The 25472-nt window shown below is 39.7% G+C and overlaps 1 protein-coding gene across 2 annotated transcripts in view; it reads right to left on the bottom strand.

Annotated features, from left to right (window-relative positions):
• Positions 1 to 2829: 2829 nt before the first annotated feature.
• DNAJC6 (DnaJ heat shock protein family (Hsp40) member C6) overlaps positions 2830 to 25472 on the bottom strand; it is a 151292-nt gene continuing 128649 nt past the window's right edge. For both annotated transcript variants that reach the window (XM_058657577.1, XM_058657579.1), the window contains exons 12-19: positions 22195 to 22614; positions 19311 to 19445; positions 16947 to 17015; positions 14479 to 14598; positions 8389 to 8652; positions 6249 to 6391; positions 4891 to 5067; positions 2830 to 4214 (exon numbers count right to left, since the gene is read on the bottom strand). In XM_058657577.1, the coding sequence (XP_058513560.1) occupies positions 4113 to 4214; positions 4891 to 5067; positions 6249 to 6391; positions 8389 to 8652; positions 14479 to 14598; positions 16947 to 17015; positions 19311 to 19445; positions 22195 to 22614 (1430 nt within the window). In that variant the 3' untranslated portion in view covers positions 2830 to 4112. The remainder of the gene's footprint in view (positions 4215 to 4890; positions 5068 to 6248; positions 6392 to 8388; positions 8653 to 14478; positions 14599 to 16946; positions 17016 to 19310; positions 19446 to 22194; positions 22615 to 25472) is intronic.

Raw genomic sequence — 25472 nt, 5'->3', positions numbered from 1 at the left:
TTGAAAGCCAGGGCAACACGGAGAAGCAGAAACAGAGATCTTCTATTCACTGATTCACTCCCCAAAATGGCCACAAGGGCCAGAGCTGGGCCTATCCGAAACCAGGAGCTTCCCCCGCTGATTTCCCAGACCATGAGCCAGCACATTTTCCGTCCAGTTCCCTGCTCCGTCCAGTTTCCCTTTGGGAAAGCAATGGGAGATGGCTGGAGTCTTTGGGACCCTGCACACATGTGAGAAACCCAGAGGAAACTCCTGGCTTCAGATTAGCTCAGCTCTGACCGTTGCGGCCATCTGGGCAGTGAAGCAGCACATGAAGATCTTTCTCTGTCCCTCCTTCTCTGTAAATCTGACTTTCCAATAGAAAGGAAGAAAAAATTAGATGAGAGAGTAGATAGTGGCACATAGGATAATGCAAGACAGACAGATACGAGTGTCACATCGATGGTGTAATCGCAGTCTACCTTGTGGCGCAAGCAGTGTCATAAAGCACAAATTACTCTGGATGCCTTTTCCTCCTCACACTCTTCACTCCCCACGTGAGGTTGCACAGTTAATTCTATCTGCACTACTGACCTTCACTGATGCTCTCTCATTTACCATCAACAACAAGAGCAGCAGTCATTGTTTGCTAAGAACCCAGTTGATAATAATTTACACACACACGAAGGACTTCATTCGTCCATGGCAGGGTTGTTGGGACAGTTTTACAGTTGATGAAATTTAGAGTGAGGAAAATCAAAAAACAGGTCCAATATTCCACTCTGTGAGTGGAAAAAAAATCAGGATTTAAATACAGTTCATGGTCTGAAGCTAATATATATAGCACTATGCTCAAACACTATGGTTTATCTTTAGGACAATTACACCTGTTTATTTTATCTCAATTCCCTGATAAGTGTTTCCTGCAGGTTAGATGGCTTGTTGCTGTGATAAGTGTTTCTGGAAGACAATCTGCATTAATCTCTCATACACAGTATTTAATCAGTGGCCCTGGGATCCAGCTAGAGCATCCTTCCCAATGTAGGGTTTGAGACTTCAAATGCTTTTCATTTGCAGCATCTGCTTCCAAATGAAAATCCCATTTTGGTCCTTAAAAAGCTAAAATATCTGAGGCTTTGTTTCCATAATAAAGTCCTAAACTCCCAGGATCATTCCCTTTGCCTCGCGCACTTTTGAAAACCCATTAATATTCTAAATGGGCAAGCAAGATTTCTATGTCTATTCCCATGAAGAATATTCATTTAGTGCGATCAAAGGTGTGTGTGTGTGTGTGTGTGTGTGTGTAAAAGAGGGAGGGAGGGAGGATGAAGGGGGATAGAGAGAGAGAGAAAGAGAATGCTCGCTCGCTGTAGGACAGAGGGTGTTAAAACATAAACCTGGCAATACTACCTCAGTTATTTTACACTGTAGTACAGATATATTGTTTGTTTTCCTTAAAAGTGAACCATGGGGCCCTGTAATGTGGTATGCCAAGTCAAGGCACTACCTACAAACAATAGGCATCCTGCATGAGTGCTGGCTTCAATCCTTGGTTCAACCACATGGCTGCTCCTCTTCAATCTAGCTCCTTGCTAATGCATCTGGAAAAGCAGGGGTAGATGGCCCGAGTCCTTGGGGCTGCATCCACATGGGGAGCCTGGACGGAGTCCCTGACTCCTATCTACAGCCTGGCCCAGCCCTGCTGTGCAGCCATTTGGAGAGTAAACCAGCAGATGGAAGATGGCTCTGTCTCTCCCTATTTCTTTCTGTAATTTTGCCCTTCAAAACAACAAATATTAAAACAAACAAACAAAAAAGAAAAAACGAATCACACCAAAAGGTATAACTCCAGGGTGTTGTCATATTTCACACAAGTGCACAAATAACAAGTTTCGACAAATATTTTTAGCCTTTTAATATACATTACAAATATTTTAGACCAGTCACATTTTGTTATGTGTAACATATTTACAAAACAAAAAATATAATAAATATGAATGAAACGGTGAATCAGATCAACAACAAGCTCTGTCACAACCAGTTATTTAAAAGTAATACAAACACCTGTTGTGTCTGCACATCTTGTCAGTTTTGAGATATATAAGGTCCAGAGTTACAATTCATCTGGAAAGAGATTGGGGGAATTCCCAAATTATAGGTTAAGTGAGGTTCTTTCTCATTGCTAATTACATAATGTTTAATGATGGTTTGAAACTGTGAACATGATGGATTATCCAAACATGATACAAAGCTAATCGAGATCTACCATTTTAAAATGTACGTGACATCCACACAATGTCCTTTAATTATTAACGTTATATACTGTAGTTCACACAATATCTACAAATGTAAACAAGAAAAAAAACAGGTCACAGCAACATGTCTCACATTCCAATTTTAAATAAGACAAGCACATACTAGGCCAAACATTATTTTATAGTATGTTAATAAATAACACCTAGTTATGGTTATCCTGAACAGTTTATAGCTGTATATTTAAAAAGAAAATTTTTCTGCGAGTTTCACATTGTCAGTGAAGGGTAAAACAAATAATGAACCTTTACAACCAAAAAGAGAGAGAGAGAGGAAGCAAAGAGTGAGGGAGCTCTATAGAACCTAAAGTGGTTTTGACATGCTGCATTTCTGGTACAGTTTGCCACAAAAAAAATATAAATAAATAAAACAAACGGAAAAAAACATGATTGTCTTTTAAAAGCAACATTTGAAAGCTTTTCACAACACTAAACATAAGCTTTTTAAGATTAACATGACATTCTTTATGCCCATCTGCGCTGTGTGTGTGTGCGTGTGTGTGTGTATGGCATGTTGCATGTGTGTGCATCCAAGGGATCTGTTGAAGCCACAGGAGAGCAAATTGCATACCTCTTACAATGAAAAGCAACCACCACACTGAGCTGAAATCCAGCTAGTTTAGGGTCTGAAAAGATTTCACTCTTGCTTGGCTTTCACAAAGGTTCCCATGTGAATGATTGCTGTGGGCCCCCCACAACTTTTTAAGTAGCAAACCCCACGTAGTAATCCACAGGATCCATATGCTTCAGATGGAGTGAAGGTCACTTGATTTGTCCAAATACTGACAAGCCACCTGGCTCAGCTGTGGATGTGCCAGCTCTCACTGCTACCATCCCTTTCTTGTGACTAGGACTGTAGGTGTTGTCTCCTAGTCTCCATCTACAAGCACTCCGAAACCTAGGGAACACAGAGCTCAAACTAGATATTGGTCCTGGAAAACTGAATGGGCCCAACTGCTTTACAAGCTCTTTCTAGATAAGAAGGTTCTTTTTTCCCAAGCAAAAGGAATAGTGTTAAGTCTTATGGCAAAATCAGAAGTTTCTTTCAAGTCAGGTCTAGAAATGTTATGGAATTAAGACTTGCTTTACTCAACCACAGTTTTTAAAGGGAAAGAAAAGTAGCAGCCCAAAATTGCACCCAGGAACACAGATTTCTGCGTCTTCAGATGCCCAGCTTTCTTCACGAGTTTTTTGAACTTATCCAGGCAGATTTGGTGGTGCTCATTGGCTCTGTAGTATAATTACTTTCAACAATTCATGTTCTTTTATTTTTGTTAGGCCTTTTTACCCAAAAGTATATCCCATATTATGCTAAAAGTCATAATACATTTCCTTTTTATATATTAAAAAATGTGATAGTTGTGTTACTGGAGTCTGTAAAGCCATTGTTGAAATTCTATCTTTAAAAAAAAATCTAAAAACCATTATTTAAAACCATGATGTACTCCTATTCTCGTAATTTCTGCTCATATTTCCAGACAAGGAGCTGGGCATTAAGCCTCCATCTCTGGTGGCCTCTATTTTCCATTTTCCCTCATGCAAAATACTGAATAGGTTCCCCAAAGAGCAGGCTGGAATGTGAGAACTCAGTGAGGTCCTCTGACTGAAAGTTCTCTCCTGCTCTAAATATGTGCTGGTTAGGACTTCCAGAAACCAAGCATCTACACTCCTTATCAATGAGAAATTAATTCATGAGTAACTTAAAAGCCTAGTACTGGAAACAAGTTACTGGAGTTTTTGGTTCATCTGTGAAAACCTTGGAACTGTGATACACACTAAGCATTAGCACAGGTCTGCAGCAGAGATACGAAAGCTCCTAAGTTAATACAAAGGCTTTTGGCCTTGGTTTTCAAATTCAGACCAGGCATCATTCAGCTCCATGAAAATCATCTTTGCATATTGTTCATAGGGTTGCCCAGTAGCCTATAGAAAAAAAAAGAAAAAGAAACATTATATACCACAGACTCAAATTTTATTAAGCTTTTCACTATGAATATATAGGTTCTAAGCATCTGAAATGTTTTTTGTTTGTTTGTTTGACTGATTTTTTTATTATGCCAGGCTGTGTGACTACAATTACTGTTCCCTCTCCTTAAGGCAGTATGATGCCTTCCACTGCACCATAAGGGAGTGGAAGTTACAGTGTAGCCCACATTAATAAAAACACAAACTGACATAGTCAAAGCAAAGATAAATGCAGGCCCATTTTGGATATTTTATTGATTCTCACCACTGTTGCCAACCACAAGTGAAGGCTTTCCCATCAGCCTCTGAGCTGAGCATGCTGCTGTATTCCAAAGAAGGACAAGTTCCTTCTGTCCAGATCTTAGCCTTTTACTACCACAGCAGCTCAAGGTGACCTTGACCCTGAAAGTAAGTTCTTTATGAATCTCACATCCCTGCTATGTGTAATTTGCACATTGATTTCTTTCTGCCTACTTCATAAAATAGAATTACTTGGTAAAATGCCTGATTTTATCCCCATGGACCTAGGATTATGGAATGTTTTGCCTAATCGACTTGTAAATTCAAAGTATGATGTTTTTTCTCCATGCTCATAAAATAGTGAAGTCAGGCCCAGCCAAGAGATGTGACTCACTTTATCTGGGTGCACCACCAGCACAGCCTTCCTGTATACCTTCTTCACCTGCTCCGGCGTTACCAGGTCTGCCATGCCCACAGGTTTCCACTTGGTCTCCCCAGCCCATAGCACAGTGTGCATCGTGGAGAGAAGGGCTCTGATATTTCTCTCTTTGCCTTCAATCCATTCCAGAATCTGTAAATGCAGAGGGAATTAGGGAACTGCAATGCTTTCTGAGCTGAAAGCCTCCTGCCAGGATTCTGAAAGCCATTCCTACTCCAGTACCCTGTATATTCCACAAGGAATGCTCCTCCACCTCCACCTCCTGCCTTCACTGCCCTTCAAATGCCTGCTCAGGACTTTACACTTTTTTTTTCTTTAAATATTTATATATTTGTTTGAAAGTCAGAACCACAGAGAGAGAAGCAGGTGGGAACAGGTAGCAAGAGAGAGATCTTAGCTCATCATAATTACAAACAGATCAAAGTAGACCTGCTCTGCTGAAGAAGGGAGTCCATGGTGAGGCTAGGAGACTCTGGGCCTCACCTTCCCCTCCTCTACCTTCCCCACCTGCAAGGCTGAAGTTACAGGGTTTGGGAACTCATGTGGACATAAGTGTTTGTCTCTCTGGAGCAAGGGGGTGGTTCAGTCAATGTAGTTTAATTAAAAGGAAGGAGAGGAACCATAAATTATGCACTCTTCTTATCAAATTGCAATGATTTATTTTTAGAATCTGAATGCCATCTGAACTGGCCAAAAATCACATGTAAAGAGGAAATCTAGATTGCCAAACTATGGAATAGAGCTTACATTACTAAAAATATTAACTAGGGTTATAGATGCAACCCCAACACTATTCTGCTATTAAAAAGCACAATTGTCATCCAAAATATCAGTGCCTTTCATGGGTCCTGTGATCTGAATGTTTGTCTTCCCTACAGCAAAAACCGAAACCAAAACCAAAACAAGAAACCCCAGTGAAGTATTAAAATCCTGTTATTAGAACGTGGGACCTCTGAGGGGTGATTAGGCTATGAAGGTAATACCTTCTATATAGCATGAGCTATATACACATGTCCTTGTAAAAGACATCTGAGAGAGCCATGGGCAGACACACGGAAAAGACCACCACTCAGGAACCAGAAAGTGATCCCTTATCACAACCAAACCTGTAGGCACCTTAATCTTGAACTTCCAGCCTCTGTTGCTTCTAACTCATACAGTATCTGTATGGTATTACATTACAGTAGCCTGAAGGAACTAAAGTAACAGTGATTCTCATGCCTGTGAATTCATACATGAGCACACATGTTCATGACTTTGTCACATGACCTTGCCATACAGGAAAATCACACTGAGTTAAGGGGCTCATTCACCTTCAATTTTTCAGGGTCCATCTCCTTAGCCATTTCTTCCTTCCTCATCTCTGCTATTGTTCGAGGCCCCTTTTTGTCTTTGTGAGCATTGAAACCTTGACTAGAGAGCAGGTCTTCAAAATCAGCTGCTTTTTGCTTTCCTTCTGTAATACAATTTTTGAAAATTATTATGCTTTTTAAGAATAATGTCACATCATCATCTCATACCACTTAGTACTCCTACATGCACTAAGGCCCTCACCCTTTGCCTCCGAGTAGGGTAAAAATATTCTCATGCTCATTTTACAGCTGAGGAAAATAGTCTTACCGCTGATCTTAAGAGATCTGTCCAGAAATACATAACAGGTGCCTAGCAAGACTAGGCTTAGGGTCTGGAACACAACACTAAATTCAATTTCATGTCCACTATACCTTCTTTTCAAAGGAGAACACTTACTATTTGCCCATCTTAACTACAAATCAGGGTCAGTGATGGGACAAGGACCTGGGCTTTGACACTTGCACCCATTCATGCTACACTCCTGCCACATAGCTGACAGTGTTAATCTGTCACAGGGCTCTTTTCCTCCTCAGTACTTTTGGAGAAGTAGCCAAGCATGATGGTGAGAAACAAAATCTGCAACTAGACTCCCTGTTTGAATTCCAGCCCTGCCACTTACTACTGCTACGACCTTGGCCAAGCTGCGCATCATCTTTGTGCCTCAGTTTTCTCATCTGTAATCCAAGAATGCTGTTAATAATATGAGTTGCATTCTAAAGTTGTTGTGAGACTCAATGAGTTAACATTTAACATTCTCAGTGCTTAAATGGCTGCCTGGATATCTAAATGTTCGCTAAAGAAAACAAAACAGAACAGACCAGCAGCCTGTACTCATCACATAAAGTTGATTTTTAGTTGACAAGCATCTGCCATCACCATACACTAACAGGAGCACACACTTAAGTTTAAGCTCTCCAAGGCTAGGGATTTTTATCTGTCCCTTCCTCAATGTTTTCTACATTCAAAATAAAAATCGAGGGCAAGCTACATGCTTCTATGGAATTCCCAAAGTACAGAAGCTATTAACCATATAACCATAATGTTACATATTCTCAACAATGGAATTCCTATCACGTGGATGTTGTGAAGACTCATTTGTGTCACAGCCAATAGAGGTGGCAATTAAGAACAAATGGAGGGCCCAGCACGATGGCCTAGCGACTAAAGTCCTTGCTATGAACTCCCCGGGATCCCATATGGGTGCCGGTTCTAATCCTGCCAGCTCCACTTCCCATCCAGCTCCCTGCCTGTGTCCTGGGAAAGCAGTCGAGGACAGCCCAAAGCTTTAGGACCCTGCAACCGTGTGGGAGACCCGGAAAGAGGTTCCTGGTTCCCGGCTTCGGATCGGCGCGCACCGACCCGTTGCGGCTCACTTGGGGAGTGAATCATCGGACAGAGATCTTCCTCTCTGTCTCTCCTCCTCTAGGTATATCTGACTTTGTAATAAAAAATAAATAAATATTAAAAAAAAGAACAAATGGAGTTAGAGCACTGGAACCCAAGTCTTGGCTCTGTCACTTTTAACCCATATGAACTCATGAAATTACAGATTTGTGTTATAGAGTCCTCATCTATATCACAAAGTTGGTCTCAAAAAATATATGAAACAATACATGAAAAATGCCTAGGGTAGCACCTGGCATATATAGTAAGCACTCAACAAAGATTAGCTGCTGACACTAGAAGGGCAGAAGAACTGTCTTTCTCTTGTTTTGAAGAAAGGCAGACCTGTTCCTTCATCATATTCCTATATGTTTCATTATAGGGGATGTAAAATGTACCAAAACAGGACTTTTCATAAACCCAAATCTAGTGATCCCACTACACAAAATACATTATTTTTTACTTGCTGTCAAACCCAGGTGCTGACACCATCGCAGGTGACCCATTCATCTTGGGAATCCACCAACCACACAGTAATAAAGACTAAGTGTGCATGACACATATTCTGGTTGGGATTCAAGGGCAAATGTGTCTTATGACTGTAAGATTACCTCAGAAACCATCGTAATTGTTTTCTGTCTCCATCAGACATCTAATAGGCAATGGGGCAGCATAGATGGGAACTTCTACAAGTACGGCCCAAATTGTCATCCTTACCCAAGTTAGCAGATCCTTTTCCACGTTCATTCGGGCCTCCAGGCATGGCTGAGAAGCTCACATTGTAGTTTGGTCGATTCTGGGGCGAGGAGTGGGGCATGCCGGACTGTGGTTTGGACTGTGACTGCTGCCAGCTGTAGCCACCTGCCTGCTGCCACCCTCCACCCATTGGCTGGGGAGATGCTTTTTGTGGTGAACTCAGAGGTGGAAATCCTCCACCTAAGCCAGTTGGAGTGGTAGGTTTGCTGGCGAATGTAGAACTACCTACAAAAACAAAATGAGGTGGGAAGAAAACAATGCTGTTTGGGTAGTCTTTCACTCTTGTATCTTGTGTCTGCAGGGCTAGTGCTGTGATGCAGCAGGTTCCTTTATCAGCACTGGTTCAAGTCCCAGCTATTCCACTTCCAATCTAGCTCCCTATAAATGTGCCTGGGAAAGCAGCAGAAGATAGCCTAGATCTTGGGTTTCTGCACCCATGTAAGACAACGAATGAAGCTCCTAGCTTCTGGTTTCAGCTTGGCCCAGACTCAGGCAATGAGGCCATTTTGGGAGTGAACCAATGAACAAATACTCTCTCTCCTTTTGTCTCTCCTCTTCTCGCTGTAACTCTGCCTTTAAAATAAATACATTTAATTAAGAGATTATCTGTAGCGACATCAGTGGAAATTGCCTTTCTGACAGCATACTTTTCCCTCCTAATAGTTACTCAACTACATTTTTAGGTATGTATTCTCTGTCTTATTTTTTTCTTCAGTTGAAAGAATTATAGCTCAGAATGGCTAAGTGAAGTTTCTGAAAATCACCCAGCCAGCAAGTAGCAGAACTGAGACTTTCTCTGTGTCTTGGCGTCCAAATCTGGAGAGCCCTGGCTCTTCCATCTGTTCCAACCCTCCCTAAACTCCCATCTTCTAAGCAGATTTTAGTTCTTTACAGGTGTAAACACCACCCAACAAGAACAGGGAGTAAACCATTAAATTAGTAGGTAAGTTCTTTCATTAATGAAGTACTTTAAACTTCATTGATAAGTAAAGGTGTTTTGAAATTTCAGAAACAGATTTCCATTTCATTTCAGGAGAAAAAAAAAAACAGATGTTTTGACAACTTTGAATAAGACCACGGGTCTTACTTAAGCTTACCCAAAAATAGCACTACTTTGTGCCAGGAATTTAGATAGAACCCTGTTTCTACCATCTTAACTTTTAACCACTCACTGCAGATACGGTGGGCTGACTGGAAAATATGAGTTTAAGAGGCAAAATAAGAAGCTGAAATGAGATCTCCCAGGGCCCTCTATAATGAGGGTAAAATAACAGTAATAATAAAATAACTAACATTTACACAGCTCTTCAGCTTCCAAAATGTGAGTACCTACACTAGTACCTTTGGAACTACACCACACACTTAAGATGTAAGTGGTACTTCTGGCTCCATTTAAAGGCAAGGAAAGCAAGGGTTGAAGAGGGTTATTCATATACTCATGCTCACATACCCAACCAATGGAATTGGGACCAGATCATATTGTCTCATCTTCAAAGGCCATGTGCATTTGTTGCACCACCATTTCTGATTCCTCCCCAAATCTCCAAATTTTTCACTAAAACTCATTCTTTACTACCTTTGTCCTGAAGAAACTTTCCCTGTATCCCCATTTCAGTTCTCCTGCTCCCCTCTTCCTTGAGAACAGAGTCAATCCAGGTTTGAGTCCCAGCTCTATTTCTCACTCATCATTATATGATTCATCATTGCATTTACTTATTCTCACATTCATCCACCAATATATGTTGGCCATCCACAAGGTGCTTGCTAATACTCTTGCCAATAGGAATATGCAGATAACTAAAAACAGGATATACAAAATCATTGCTCTTCCTGAGTTGGTTGAAAACCTTGCTCCTTTTGAGGAATCGTCTGTGAAATTAAAGCTATATCAGTGTCACATGTAAACTACAAAAACACAAATATATGAAACTGATTCACAACCCTGATTTAAGCAAACTAAGAGACACTGTATATGATTTTAAAAAGTCTCAAATTCATATGTACATTCCTGGGACATCATAAGAGCTCATTGAATATCTGGCAACACAACAAGTATCAGGAGGGCTTATATTGAGAGAGGCAATGCCATTTCATTCTGTCACTCACAACAGGAAGCCTGTTTCATGGCATCCTTTCACCAAGTGCACATCATCATCACACCCTGATGATGTGCTTATTCATTCTGCACTGAAGTGTCACTTCCTATTTGAAGTATGCTTACTTTGTTCTAAGTGTGTTTACTCTTAAAATTCAGCAAGTACACATTCAAAAGCACAAAGAAATTTCCATAGATATGAAAAAAGCTAAAACCTCTCGCATTCCCACGACCCTGTCATCTATTCGTTCACTGATGGAACTCTTCAGAGCAATCCGCATGCCAGGCTGACACACAACAGTGAACACACACATGCTGACCTTGCTTTCTTGGGGCTCATCAACACTGTCAGACTTCTGATGTCTGCCCTTGCAGGATATTCTCTACTTGTGTTCAGCAATTCTAATTGTTAGTGCTACTGAAGCTTGGAAATGACAGGCATACAAAGCAGTGGCTAAGCCCAGAGGCCACTGCTACCCTCATTAAAACTACAGCAGGTTGTCAACCTTGAGTGCACATCAGAATTACCAGGGGAACTTTGCTTTTTTAAAATGTCCCAGCTTATGTATCCCCTTTTACAGTGAATATTTTACAGCTGATTAAGGAAGCTCCAAAGAACAGGGATATTATTCCTTTCCACATACTGAACGCTTGACACCCACTAATGACTGACATAAACCTAATGAATGAAGGAGTTCATAGGCAAGGACAGAACATCGTTGCTAGGATGAGCAGAATGAGTCACCTTCTCCATTTCAGCTTCACCAACTTTAAAGCTGTTTCTGCTCTAGAGTTTCCAAGACCTCCAGCAAGTCTGGGAGCCAATGAAATTGCCTGCTATTTCCCTAATATATGCCAATCACAACACAGGTTTCACCTTAGAAGCCACTTCCGCTAGCCCTCCCTGATCCCCCACATTTTGGCTCAGGTAACCTCAGACTACCTGTGAACTTTTTCATTCTCTAACTCCTTTCAGACTTTGCTGTAGTTGCTATGGAAAACACCGACGTGGTTTCCCAGGGGAGCTTTTTAAGCTTCCAAACCACATCTGGACCAATTATACCACAGAATCCATTCGAGGAACCAAGGCATTAGTCTTTGTTTCAAATGTGTTTAAAGGGGAGATATTTTAAAGAGAAAAGCACTGTCTTTTACCTTTTGCTTCTATGTAATCTGGAGATTTTTCACTCTCAGGGAACTCAGCTAATGAATCAAGAATTCTAACGCACAGTTCTTACTGTCTCACTGTGTGGCTTTAGGAAAGTCACTTAATTTTTTTAGAAGTTTTATGATTAGTATAATCATTGTGGGAAGCAGTATGAGGTGCCTCAAAAAAAACTGAAAATACAACTACCTAAGAACTAAGATCCAACCATCTCACTTCTGGATATATATTTCATTTCAAGGGACAAGAAATCCATCTGTCAAAGAGACATCTGTATCCCCTTGCTTACCATAGCACTAGTCACAATAACTAAGGAATGGAAACAAGCTAGGTGTCCATCAACTGAAGGACAGCTAAAGACAATGTGGTACATTTATATGATGGAATATTAGTCATTAACAAGAATGAGTCTTGTCATTTGCAGCAACATGGATGAAACTAGATAGAGGTCAACATACTACTTGAAATACTTCAAGTGCAGAAAGCCAGTTATCACATGATTACACTTATCTGTATAATCCTAAAAATGATTTTATAGAATTTAAAAAATACAATTGTGATTACCAGAGGCTGGGGAGGCAAGTGAGGAGGGAGGAACTGAGATAGCTGATGGACACCATGTTATACTTAGATAGGAATAAGAAATTCTGGGTCCTGTTTCATAGTAGGGTGAAGCTATTAGCTTACTGTTTATTTCTCCACCTAGAAAAACTTGAAGTTAGGATTAATTTACTATATATTTTTCTATTTAGAAAAAAATTAGAAAATAGGATTTTTGTACTTTTTGCTATAATTTAGTGCTAAATGCTCAAAAATGTATTTATCTTAATTGGACATCACACACAATGTATAAATGGAACAAAACATCATGCAGCACCCTATAAATACATACAATTTTATGATGGTGATTTTTTTAAAAAATCTTTATTTTTCATAATACAGTTCCTTATGATCTACATAAAAAATTGTAAAACCTAATATACTTTCAATACCCTGTGTTATTCCATAATGGGTTGGGAGAGCAGAGAAATCTTCCATCTCCTTAGAATGTGTGAGGAAGACGTGAAGTATAATCTATCAGGAACATAGCAGATAACTTATAGACAACAGACTCAAATCAGCATTAGACAACAGTAAAACTACAAAGAAATACAAGGGGAATCAAGAGCGATCCTGATAACCTCTAAACAGGAGGTCATATGCACAGAGCAGGGGGGGACCCCAGAGTGGAGCAGGTGGACAGGAGAAGGCTTGTATCCCAACTCTGGAGACTCCTGGATCCTCACCAGGGATTATCAGTACAGGTACCAAGGACTACATCCCAACTGTCAAGGAGACCATGAGGAATTGGAGTGCCTTCTGAGGCCGAGAACTCTGAGATTACCCACCCTCATTTGGATCTACCACATGGGATGGAAGAAGCCCAAATCCTTCCTTGCAGGATCCAAGGTCATTGGAACAACAGCCAGGAACCCTGAGCGGTCCGCAGAAACAGAAGAACAATAAACGTCCTTCGGGACTAGGGAGAGGAGCTTTCTCTGGTCCTTACTTAGTTCCAACTTTGGGTCCCCACCCTCTCTTGCAATGACCATCAGGGTAGCTCTGGAGCCCCCACCCCAAACACACACACACACACACACACACACACACACACACACACACACACACACACACACACACATTAGAATAGATAGACAGAAAACAACAAGGAAAGCTTAGAACCAAACAGGAAACGGTCAGCTTGGACTCACACATACCTTACTAGGTAGGACACAAAGATTAGTTACTTCTCACTAAGGTATTGAAGATTTCTCTGCACACCCCTCCTAAAACTGTTCTGCACCTCAATTGTTGACATATGCCTTGTTAGAGTTATAACCCAGTTTAGACTATTCTAAAATCTGCCAAGTTCAGCAAAATTATGCTTCAACACTATAAACTGCTAAATACTAACATGAGCATAGACACAAGATAGCTGAATAGTACCCTATAGCCATTTTAAGGTGTATATAAGTCAGTAGTATATAAACTAAAACTGAAATGTTAATGAAGTAGTCACAGGATGTGGTTAAGAACTTACATTTTTTAACATACTGATTACTCAACATCATGTCAATTAATTCCATAATGTTATAAATTGTTGATGTTAATGCTGTGGCTTTTAATTGATCAGGATGATATTCTGCCAGCTCTACCTTCAGACCACAGATGATCTCCCCAAAAAACCATCGAATTTATCTGGACAATAAGATGCTGGACTCTATGCTTGGTATACACTTGCAATGAAAGAATCTTGGCTGAATTTGAAATGTAATACAGCAATAAGGTCAAGGAATCCACCATGGGGGGAGGGGTACGGGGAGAGGTTGGGGGAATCCCAGAGCCTATTAAACTGTGTCACATAATGCAATGTAATTAATACAAAATATATATAAAAGTTTAAAAATAAAAATAAATAAATAAAAATCTTTATTTTTCATGATATAGTTCCTTAGGCTCAGGGATTTCTCCTTATATCTTCATGCACTCCTACCATCCCCCTATTTTTTCTCCTACATTGTAACACTAGCTTAGTCCCTCAACAGCACTATGACACTTAATCAAATTTTTATGTTGTATTATTTTGTTTCTATTTCCCATTTAAAAAGTGATCTCAGCTTTCAAAAGAGTTTAAAAGCAGACAGTATTTTAAATCCCAGATAGTAATACCAGCTTGTTGGGACACACATGAGTTAGATCTGAGGTGTGGAGCCATAAGTGTTACTGATATCTTAACTTGCTAGGGTCATACCTAGAGTCCCAAGGTCAGCAAAAGGATCCAAAGTCTGGGGTTTGTTTTGATGGGTAGGAGTGCCGTGCGAGGATCCCGTTGGGCTAGTGGCAGCTGATTTACTTCCCATTCCAAATCCTCCTGAAAAGGAATAAGATCATTGACAATAAGTCAGCTGTCTAAGATGAATTGTGAAATTGTGGATTCCAGAGCTACTGCCCATCCATCTCTAGGCAAATGAGCAGAAGATTAAATGTGGAACACATTGCTGGACCTTGCTTCACTGATTCAGGTGAATGGTGTCCTTCAGTAACAATGAGACATAGACATGTGCATGCTACTTGCTGGCCACATGTGTGAACTACTCTTTCCAATGTTCATTTCTCATGCTGCCCAACTTCACTCAATTCTATTGGTTTGGAATCTGGTCTGGATTTAAATTTTGGCTTTGTCCCTTACTGCCTGGACAATATTAGGCCTCATGCTTAATGTCTTCGAGCTTCAATATTTCACCCCTGATTTCTAAACAAAAAAGAAACACATGAGACCAAATAATCAAAGCACAGTACACAAATGAGACTACACTAAACTTAAAGACTTCTGCACAATAAAAAAAAAACAACAGAGTGAAAAGGCAAGCTATGCAATGGGAGAAAATATCTGATAACGGCATAGTATTGAAAAATACTTTAAAAATCTCCTACAGCTCAATAGCAAGTTAACAAATACATCAATTTGGGGCTGATGTGGTGGCCTAACAGGCTAACACTCTGCCTGCATGGGGCGGGTAGTTCAACTCCCTGCTGCTCTACTTCTGGTCCAGCTCCCTGTATATGACTTGGGAAGGTAGCAGAGGATGGCCCAGGTCCTTGGAGCCCTGCATCTGTGTGGGAGACACAGACAGAAGCTTCTGGCTCCTGGCTTTGGACTGGCTCAGCTCTGATCATTCTGGCAAATTGGAGAGTGAACCAGTGGATGGAAGACCTCTCTCTCTCCTTCTCTCTTTGTAAATCTGCCTTTCAGAAAATAAAAAATAAAATAAAATAACATAAAAAACAAACCAAATAAAACAAAATAAAATTTTAAAATAATAAAATAAATCTTTAAAGAAAAACAAATAGATTGATTTAAAAATGGGCAAAATACTGGGATACACATCCACCGATACAAATGGGTAAAAAACACACAAAATGATGCTCAATATCTCTCATTATCAAGGAAATGCATATCAAAGTCACAATGAGATATCACTTTATATCTGTTAGGATGGCCATTAAGAAAGAATAGCAAATAAAAAGAGCCAAAAATACAGAGAAATTAGAAATCTGGTGACCTGATGGTAGGATTGTAAAAAAGTATAGGCACTGTGGAAAACAGCATGACAGTTCCTTGAAAAAAAAAAAGACAGAACTACCATATTATCCAGCACATCCGGCATACACTCAAGGGGACTGAAGGCTCTGCTTGCTCACATTCATTGCAACCTGATTCACAACAGCCGAGAAGTAGAAGCAGCCATATGCCCATCTCCAGAAAAACAAGGAGAGTGGAGCATGTAAACACCATGGAGTGCTATTCAGCCTTGATTAGAACATTCTGATGCAGGCTAAAGCAGAGGAACCTTGAGCACACAAAGTGCAGTGAAATAAGCCTGCAGGAAAATGGCTCATGCTGTATGAGTCTATCTGTATGAGGATTTAAGAGGTGAAATGCACAAAAAACGGAGAGTAGCATGATGGCTGCCAGCGGCTGGGAGAGTGGTGAAGGGAGCCATTATCTGTGAGAGGTAGCATTTCTGTCACGCACGATGAAGGCATCTATGCGTGTGTGTGACAAAACACTGTGCAGGTGCTTGAGAATCCTATCATGTATACCTAGAAATTACAGGAAGAACAAATTTTATTTTGTTTTTTTCCTCCACAATAACAAGAAGAGGAAAGAGCAACTACATCAGAAGGCTGCAGTGATAAACATATTGTGTTGGCTCAGGAATATATCTGTGTGCATTTAAGTTGTACAGTTTAGAACAAGTCACACATGCCAGCATCATCCTGGCAAGGAAAAGAAATTTTAAAAAATTAGACAAATCCAATCCCCAAATAAGTAGTTTGAGAATGAAGAATATTCACATTTATTCAGCATCTCATCTATGCCATAAACTTATTAATTTACTTTTCTTTTTAAACTTACACAACTTAGAGGGGGACAAAAGGCTTTTCAGAAAATACAAGCAGTTTTGGTATTGGTATATATATATATATACACGCATCTCTATTGATACAGTCAAGACAGACATTCACACTTAGAAAAGTTAGCTAACAGAACAAGTAGCAAGTGCACTAGGAAAAGCCACTCCAGATTGTAATCTTTAGCAAACATCAACACACATGACATAGATGCGCCACTGGAGTGCCAACTTCCTCTTGAGTAAAGGCTTATGCTCTGCAATTGACCATGTGTGAACACAAAAATCACTTTCTGACCTTTACCTGGTTTTGCATGCCAGTCCCAACCTCCAGAAGTATCTGGTTGAATGTTCACAGCAGGTGTACTAGAAGCTGCAAACGGGAGAAGAAACAGACTGAGGATAAGCCATGTCTAAACCAATTTCTCTGCACTGACAAAGACAGACTCCTTTTTATGAAGCCTGCAGTGTTTTATGACCCCAACGGACTCACTGTCCCCCTTCTAACCCCTTCTCACACTGGGTAACACTTGATAATTTCCACCTTGTCTGTGGTTGTTCACATTAGTCATGGTCGCAGCCATGCACTATGTGTCTCTGCTCTTCCTTGGCTCCCCTCTGTTTGACCTTTTCACTCATGTATTTGGGACTGTAACTGTTCACAAATCTGTCTCCATTAGCTTAGGTGGTCCTGGAAGGCAAGAACTCATTCCTCTTTGTGTTTCCCACCTCTTAACACTGAGTGGGCAGTAAAAGAAAAAAACACCTGAAACTCAATTAACCTTAGCTTGGCATTTACAAGTATACTAGTGGTATGATCTCCTTAGAGCCACAATGCTGTTTTCTCCCACGTTGTGGCGTGAATGAATAAGGATGAGTCATTCAGAGCACATGCTGGTGTGGCGAGTATGTCTGTTGTTACTCCAAATAAACTCATTACAGATTCAAGAAAGATAATCATGACTCTTCTAAAAATTCCAGACATAGAATTAGAAGAAATATTCAGTAAAGAAAATAAGAAGCATAATGTTGTTAGAATTTATTTGTAGGTTTTATCACCAAAAGTCAATGAGTGAAATGCTAATGCTAAACTAATAATGCAAGTGATTTCAAACACAAACACACACACACTCACATACACAGATTCCACCACTAGGAGAATCATCAAGGCACCAAGCTCAGCCTTGTATTTGCTTGCTTTATTTTTAGTTTCAACTAAAACATCTTACACCATCTCATCTTGAAGATAAAATGAATGCACAATTATCAGCAATAACAATTCTTTCCTTTCTTTTACTCCCTCTCTTGTTCCATAATAACCCATGCAAACTGGAAAGGAAAATAGACAATTTGCTGCCATGTGCTTATTTCCTTTAAACTCAGATCTCAGTCTTAGTTCCAACTAGGACACAGAAGTAGACATTAGAACTTCAATCTTACAATCAAATTCACAGATCCTTCAGACAACCTGACATACGAGAGGCAACTACCAGTTAATTGAGAATTCAAAGGCACATTGTCTCTCATGAAACTTACAGTCTATTGGGGGAAGCAGGAGTATTTACTCAAATGAAAAAGTACTCATGTAGTATCTTAATCTCCATTCTGTCTCTCATTATGGTAATTTGCTTACTTGTTCTCCTAACACTATGTCTCAAGGGATTTTTCCCTTTAAAATAGATATGAACTCAAATGTAGTAGCTCTTGATTTTCAGGAAATTGGTGATGCTTTGCAGAAGTCTGAAGGTCATACCTCAAGGATCTGGAGGTGGGCAATCTGTCCCCATCATGATATCTGAGTCTCACCTAAACATTACCCAGCAAGAGGATAGTGCAACTGACTGACCACTGACTATAGAGTGATTACTGTTTTCCCAACAAGGAGAATGAAGTGTTCTCTTCACTCACAAGTATGATACAGACCAAAATGAAAAACGTGGCTACAGGAGGGCTGGCCTATACTGACTGACAAACAACACATTTCAACCAGCTTGTAATAGTTTTAACAATCTATTAAAAATAGTACTTTTAAGAGTCATAAAAATTAGATATTATACATTCTTTTACTGTACTATGTTTTGAAATTTTTATACATGTAATACATAAAACATATCTTAAATCAGACTAACTACATTCTATGTGCTCCACAGCCACATGTGGTCAGTTGTTATCTTTTCAAACACAAGAGCTCTAATATGTCAAGTTGGTATATCCCAAAACTTGTTCTGTAGAAAACTCATTTAATAAAATTGTAATATACATATATTTAATTTGTGACTTATATTCTCCCACATTTCTCAGATTTGTCCTATCAGAAAGCATCTTCCAATCAGTTAAAAGTGCAAATTTTTCTTTGCCAGCACATAATAAATTATATGCTCTACGTCATGCTATGGACAAAAGAATTCCCTAGTATAAAAAATTCCCTAGAAAAAAAGTTTTAGGGAAGCTGAGTATGATAAAGTTAAGCAGGCTTATTTCCTATAAGATATCCTAAAACCATCTATAAACCAATGGAATCATTAATACCCAAAAGACAGATGCTTCATGTATTTTCCCAAAAACAGCACCTACAGACTGCTTTTATATCTGAGCACCTACATAAATATACACACTTACATAGTAGAAAACTATGTCCCACTGAACACAACAGAAAATATTTTCTCACTGTGCACTGTAGGTGAAGGGCTCCTGGTAGGCTGAAGAAATGGATCACTGGAAGCATTGGATGTGTTCAGGAAAGAACTCAGCAAATCTTGACCTGATGGTTTAGAAGGTGCCCCAAATGGGTCAAAGGTGACACCTACAAAACAACAGGAAAGATTTACCTCCATGTTCTGTAAGTGTACTTATTAAATAAATATTACTGAAGAGTTACCATTGTTGTCTGGTCCTAGGTCAAATACTTGAATGAGTAGAATGATGCCTGCCTCCAAACCCACATCCCGGGCCTGCTTATGACTTCCTGCTAGGTTAACACATAGGGATAATTCAATCTCTTTTTTTTTAAAGCTATTGGGTTATTTGTAAGTTGAACCACAAAGATAATAAAAGAAGGCCCTCTTACACACTGGACAATCTTAATAACAAAATAAAAGCCGTCAAAGCTTATAGGTCAACTGAGGAGATCAACTAACATAAATCAATAGAAACTTGGGCAAATAATGCTCACACTGAATGAATTAATTGACAAACACCAGTGAAGGAGACTGCTACTAAGATGAACAGTAAAACCTATATTGACCAGGTTTAGTTTAGTTTAGTTTTCCAGTAGTTTTTCAGTTGAAAGTCAGAAATAGAACAAAGTGAGATTAGTGAAAACTGAACTTTTCTTCAAATCTTAGATAGATCCCATAGAATTCAAATGTTTCCCAACACTGCTTCTCAACAACCTGCTACAAATGAGATGCAGATTTAGAGACATGATTAAAGGTTTGTGAATGAACTAAGAAGATCAGGGCAAATGTTTGTGAAAACATATGCTATTTTTAGTTTCATTTTCCACGAACTTTTGTTTTTTTCAGATTCATTTATTTTTATCGGAAAGGAAGATTTACACAGAGAAGGAGGTACAGAGAGGAAGATCTTCCATCTGCTGATTCACTCCCCAAGTGGCTACCACAGCCAGAGCTAAGCCGATCCAAAGCCAGGAGCCAGGGGCTTCTGGGTCTCAAGGTGCAGGGTCCCAAGGCTTTGGGCCATCCTCGACTGCTTTCCCAGGCTACAAGCAGGGAGCTGGATGGAAGTGGAGCTGCCAGCATAAGAATCTGTGCCGGGATGCAAGGCGAGGACTTTAACCACTAAGCTACTGTATTGAGTCCTCCATGAACTTTTTGAAGTATCCTTGAATAGTATCACCTATTCAGATCTACATGTTTCATAAAGAATTCCTCAGCTGATCCTTAACATCTCCTAGTAAGACAGAATTGATTTAATCTTCATTCTAAAGATGATGAACTTGAGTTCCAGAAAGCTAAATTTCCTGCTTAACGTCAAAGAAACAGTAAGGTTAGAACTCAAGTTCAAGCCTTCCAACTCCAAAACTCCAGGAATTTCCCAAAGGCATCTCATATTTTTCATAGTCTTGAAATCAGTTTGATGAAAACCACCCAGAACTACACGAACATGCTCATTATTGTCTTTAAAGTCTCATTGCTGAGCAGAATACAAAATTCCCTTTTGTTCCTTGTAGTGAGATGTCACTTTCTTTACATATGTAGCTAATGCTGTTTATGGGATTGGTCCATCTTAAGAACAGATGAGTAATGGCAAGCATCTTAATAAATCTCACTCTTACAACACAGGTAGTATCTATGATTTAATGTTTTCAGCTATGACTTCTTCGGCTAAACGCCCTTCTAACACCTGCTATGCAGCAGATTAGCCCTGCAGGGTAGCGAATATACTGATTATGTTTCAGGTGGTTGAATTTAAGCAATAAACTTGAGACCTATGCAAAAATTTATGAAATATTTATACTAGGAAAAACCTATGTGTTATTTAAAAATTTACATAAAAGCAAACACCATTTTTGAAAAAAAAATTATTTATTCAAGAGGGAAAGAGAGAGAAAGAGAAGGGAGGGAGGGAGAAAGGAAGGGAGAGAGAGAAAGCATTCCCTATAGCTAGGCCAGGCTAAATTTAGGTGTCAGGACTTGAGCACAGGTACCCTGATATGAAATTCAGGCATCCCAATTAGTATCTCAGCCAAAAGGCCGAACACCCACAACAAATCTGTCTTTTAATATCATTTTCATGAACTTTTTAAAGTCCTCCTGCATGACTTTAACTCACTGAATACTCACAAAACCTCATGCCTCCTATAAAAATGGTAACAGATTTACAGAGTGGCATAAGAGGGCACCGGTTCAATACATCTAAGTATGGATTCAAGTGGCACAGAATGTTAAAACCTTCTCACCATTACTTTGGAACACCTTTAATATCACTTTATGTCAAGTTAGACATAATTCCCCGATGACAAAAAAGCACAATGTTGAACACCCTAACACAAGGGTTCAAAATTTATTCTTTAATTATGTTGATAGGTAAGTATTATCCTCATTTTACAAAGATTTTCTTTAAGACTATACAGATAATTAGGCATTGGCCCTGAGGTTCAAAGCTAGGCCTTGAACTCTAGACTTGGGTGTTCTTTCTACTTCCTTTTGGAAGAAAGAATACAGATGCTTACCAGTGTACAATAAACCCAGTAAGCCCATTGTAAGTTAATAATATCCCATGCAGAAAATTCACTCAGTACATCTAACTTTCCAAATATCATGGCTCAGTGACACAATCTACTGCAGAGCATTGGTAGTTTGTCCTGGAGATTAAGAGCTGTGTAATCCTAACACGGCTCAGCATCACAACAGAATATCATATTGAATATTGTGAGCCTGAGAAAAGAACAAAATTCATAGCTTGAAGTGCAAGAATAGCTTCTACTAAATGCTTATCACACAATGTTGACTAGGAAAGGTCACTGCTGCTTGTGTGGCCTAGAGTGTAATTCAAAACTGAGAGGTACAGGACAACATGGAAAAAATTACCTTCTCCCATTCTTAAGGTTGGAGATGCAGAGGCAGAGGTGGCGGAACGGCGTGGTGTTGACTGGGTGGAACCAGGTCCACTAGGGTGAAACACATCTTCCACCCCTGCCTGCCCAGCTGCACCACTGCCCCCAAAAAGATCACTCAGCAGTTCCGAGTTGGTGGGAGGAGCCACTGGTGGAGAGAAGTTCTTATCCACTTCAGTCCCTTCGAGGCCCAGCAGGTCCACTTCCTCTGGAGGTGCAGGGGCAGCTGGCTCCTGCTGCTTTTTGCTGGGCTTCTTGGCTCCATGATGCTTGTCACCATTGGCATTACCATGAGGACTGGAGAGGGTCAGAAGTTCATCATCTGACTGCTCACTTTCCTGATTCACTAGAGCAGCGTGGTCCTCCTCACAGAATGACTTCTCCGATTTCTGATCTGTGGAAGGTGAGGATGCCAATAAGTGGTTAGCATTATCAGATTTCTGTGTATTATACACACATAACTCCAGAAAGAAAGAATTCATCTCTGGGCAAACAGTTCATTCAAACCCTTACCAATGAGACCTTCAGATAGTTCACATAACCATGACTGTTGAGTACCTGAAGGCAGGATAGCACAGGTGCACAGAGCAGGCAAGAACTCCAGTGTGGGCACTGCCCAGCAGGTAAGATTCTTGCATCCCTCATCAGAGCATCCAGGTTTGATGCTTCACTCTGTTCCTAACTCCTCTTCCTGCTGATGCACACACTGAGACACAGCACTTGGATGGATTTATTATTACCACTACTACTTTCCAGTCACATTTTCTCCTACTCCTTTGCTGATGTCTGTCACTGACTACAGCTAAAAGTGAGGTCTTTCTCCAGCAGTCTGAAGCATACAAAATCACACACCTCATATGTGAACAGAATATCTCTGTCTTAATGCCCATAATGCTATCCTGGAACAAGAGTTGAGGACTCTGCAGAAAATTCATGGAAAATGTGTATCATGAAAAACTATGAATATATCCACACTTTTTTTTTTACCAGAATAAGTCTATCATTTAATTCCATTTGTTCATAAGCACATTCTGAAGCACCCTCATACTCTTAGAGTACAATGCACTCTTGGCCTCCTTTGAGATGATTTTCCTATGGAACTTTTCTACTTAGAGTAAAATAGATCTTGGCTCCAAATCACAAACAGGTCAATGAAATTTACCTCTACTTCTGAAATGTAAAAAGCTCTGAAAAGGAAAAGGTTTCCTAAGTTTAGCAAACACCTTTGGTAAAAAAAAATTAGATCATAATGCATATAAAATTATTAATCATCTCCACTGATCTGAATCTGGGTTACTATTTACATGTTATTCCACTGAAACATTAATATGCTTGAGATCAGATTATTTGAGATATCACTGCAACATACAGTTTGTATGCCATACAAGTCTTCATAAAATCCAAAATATTCTGTATTACCAAACATCTGGCTCAGAGGGGTTCAGATAAGAAATTACGCATGGTGGAGCAGTGTGATGGTGTTGTAAGCTAATCCTCTACCTGCAGCACCATTCCTTATCCCATATGGCAACTGGCTTGAATCTCAACTGCTCCACTTCCAATCCAGTTCCTTGCCTGCGTCCTGGGAAAGCAGTGGATGACAACCCATGTGACTGAACCCCTGCACCCACATGAGAGATCCAGAAGAAGCTCCTGGCTGCACCCCAGGTCTGACTGTGGTCCCCATTTGGGGTGTGAACTAGTGGATGGAAGATCTTTCTCTCTATCTCTCTTCTCTGTAACTCTGCCTTTCCAATAAAAATTAATAAATCTTTTTAAAAGAAATTATGCACCTGTGCTAAAACTGATCTCTGAATCTACAGGAATTAATTCTATATTACTAATTAAAGTGATAGGGAAAAGTTGAGAGTGAAGTTTTATTAAAAGCCCTTGGTATAAAGAAGATAAGTCAGGAATATCAAGATGGGCCTGTGAAATCCCCCATGACCTGAATTACACTGTGGTTTCTAAGTTTGAAAGAAACATACTTCTCGAAAGAAAATTCTGAAGAAAAGCTTTTAGGTTTTTTGTCCATTTTTGTTTGTCTTGTTTGGTTTTGTTTTTGAGAGAGAGAGAGAGAGAGAGAGAGAGAGAGAGAGAGAGAGATCCTATCTACCAGTTCACAACCCCCAACATGAGCCAACATGTAACTCTGGAAATCATCAAGGTCTGGATGACAGGAATCCAGTTAACTGACCCATCCTCACTTCCTCCTAGGGTCTGTAGCAGCAGGAAGCTGGAATCAGGAGCTGGAGCCTCCTATCAAATTCAAATAACCCAATGTGGGACACAGGCATTTAACTAACATCTTGACTAACATTTTGCAAAATTTTTTTTTCACAAACACTGAAAACTTCTGTAGACAACAAAAATATGTCTTACAATCAAAATTAGATAAAAAAATCAATCAAGAGAATTTTTACCTACGTCACCCCTAAATCAGTCCATAATCCCTTTAATACATGAAATCCTGACTTTCAACTATAGACCAAATCTTGTCATTAGCCTTAGCAAATGGTGAGGCAGATAAATAGCTAATACAGAGAGTACCGGAAAAAAATGTCCTGAATGTATGTATGAAACTGACACCTTATGATTTGGTTATCACTCATATTCCATGGCTATAGTCATGTTACTCTTCTACTTGTTGAACCCTATATTTGATGGAATACTAAGCCAGTGATTATAAACTGAAGGTATTTTATTGCACAAATTAAAAGAAAAAAGAATGGGAAGAGGAGAGAAAGGTAAGTATCTTTACCTTCTTAGAAACGTATCTTTGAAATAGATGAATTCTGTTCTCTTGATAGAAATTTTATTTAAAGAGAGAAACTAAAACAAGAACAGCCAATGTATATTGATCAGATGCCAAAGCCAGTTTACTGATGGTAGCAAGTCTCAGCATTATACCGAGGATTCAGAAAATACCCCAAGGTTTTGGAGAAAACAGTATAGTGATGGAGTCCCAATTTCTGCTGTGGTGTGAAGCAAGCAGCAAAGACATGGAGGTCAAATCTTTTCCTTCCTCACACCATGATCTCAGGTCTGCCATGCTGGTGGGTACAGCATCCTGGGGAAATGCCTAATTTTATGTTTTTAGAATAGTTGAGGGCATGATATAGATCGTTAAGCCCTCTGTGTTGTCGGTAGCCTGAAGGGAGATCATAAGAAACATCTGACTTAATCATCAATCCAGAAAAACATGGCCTGGAACACAACCTAAGAAGATGACAGAGCTATTTTAAAATGGGC

The sequence above is a fragment of the Ochotona princeps genome, chromosome 2 (assembly GCF_030435755.1).
Source record: "Ochotona princeps isolate mOchPri1 chromosome 2, mOchPri1.hap1, whole genome shotgun sequence".
Lineage (NCBI taxonomy): Eukaryota > Metazoa > Chordata > Mammalia > Lagomorpha > Ochotonidae > Ochotona > Ochotona princeps.
This window is presented reverse-complemented; position numbering and strand designations above follow the sequence as displayed.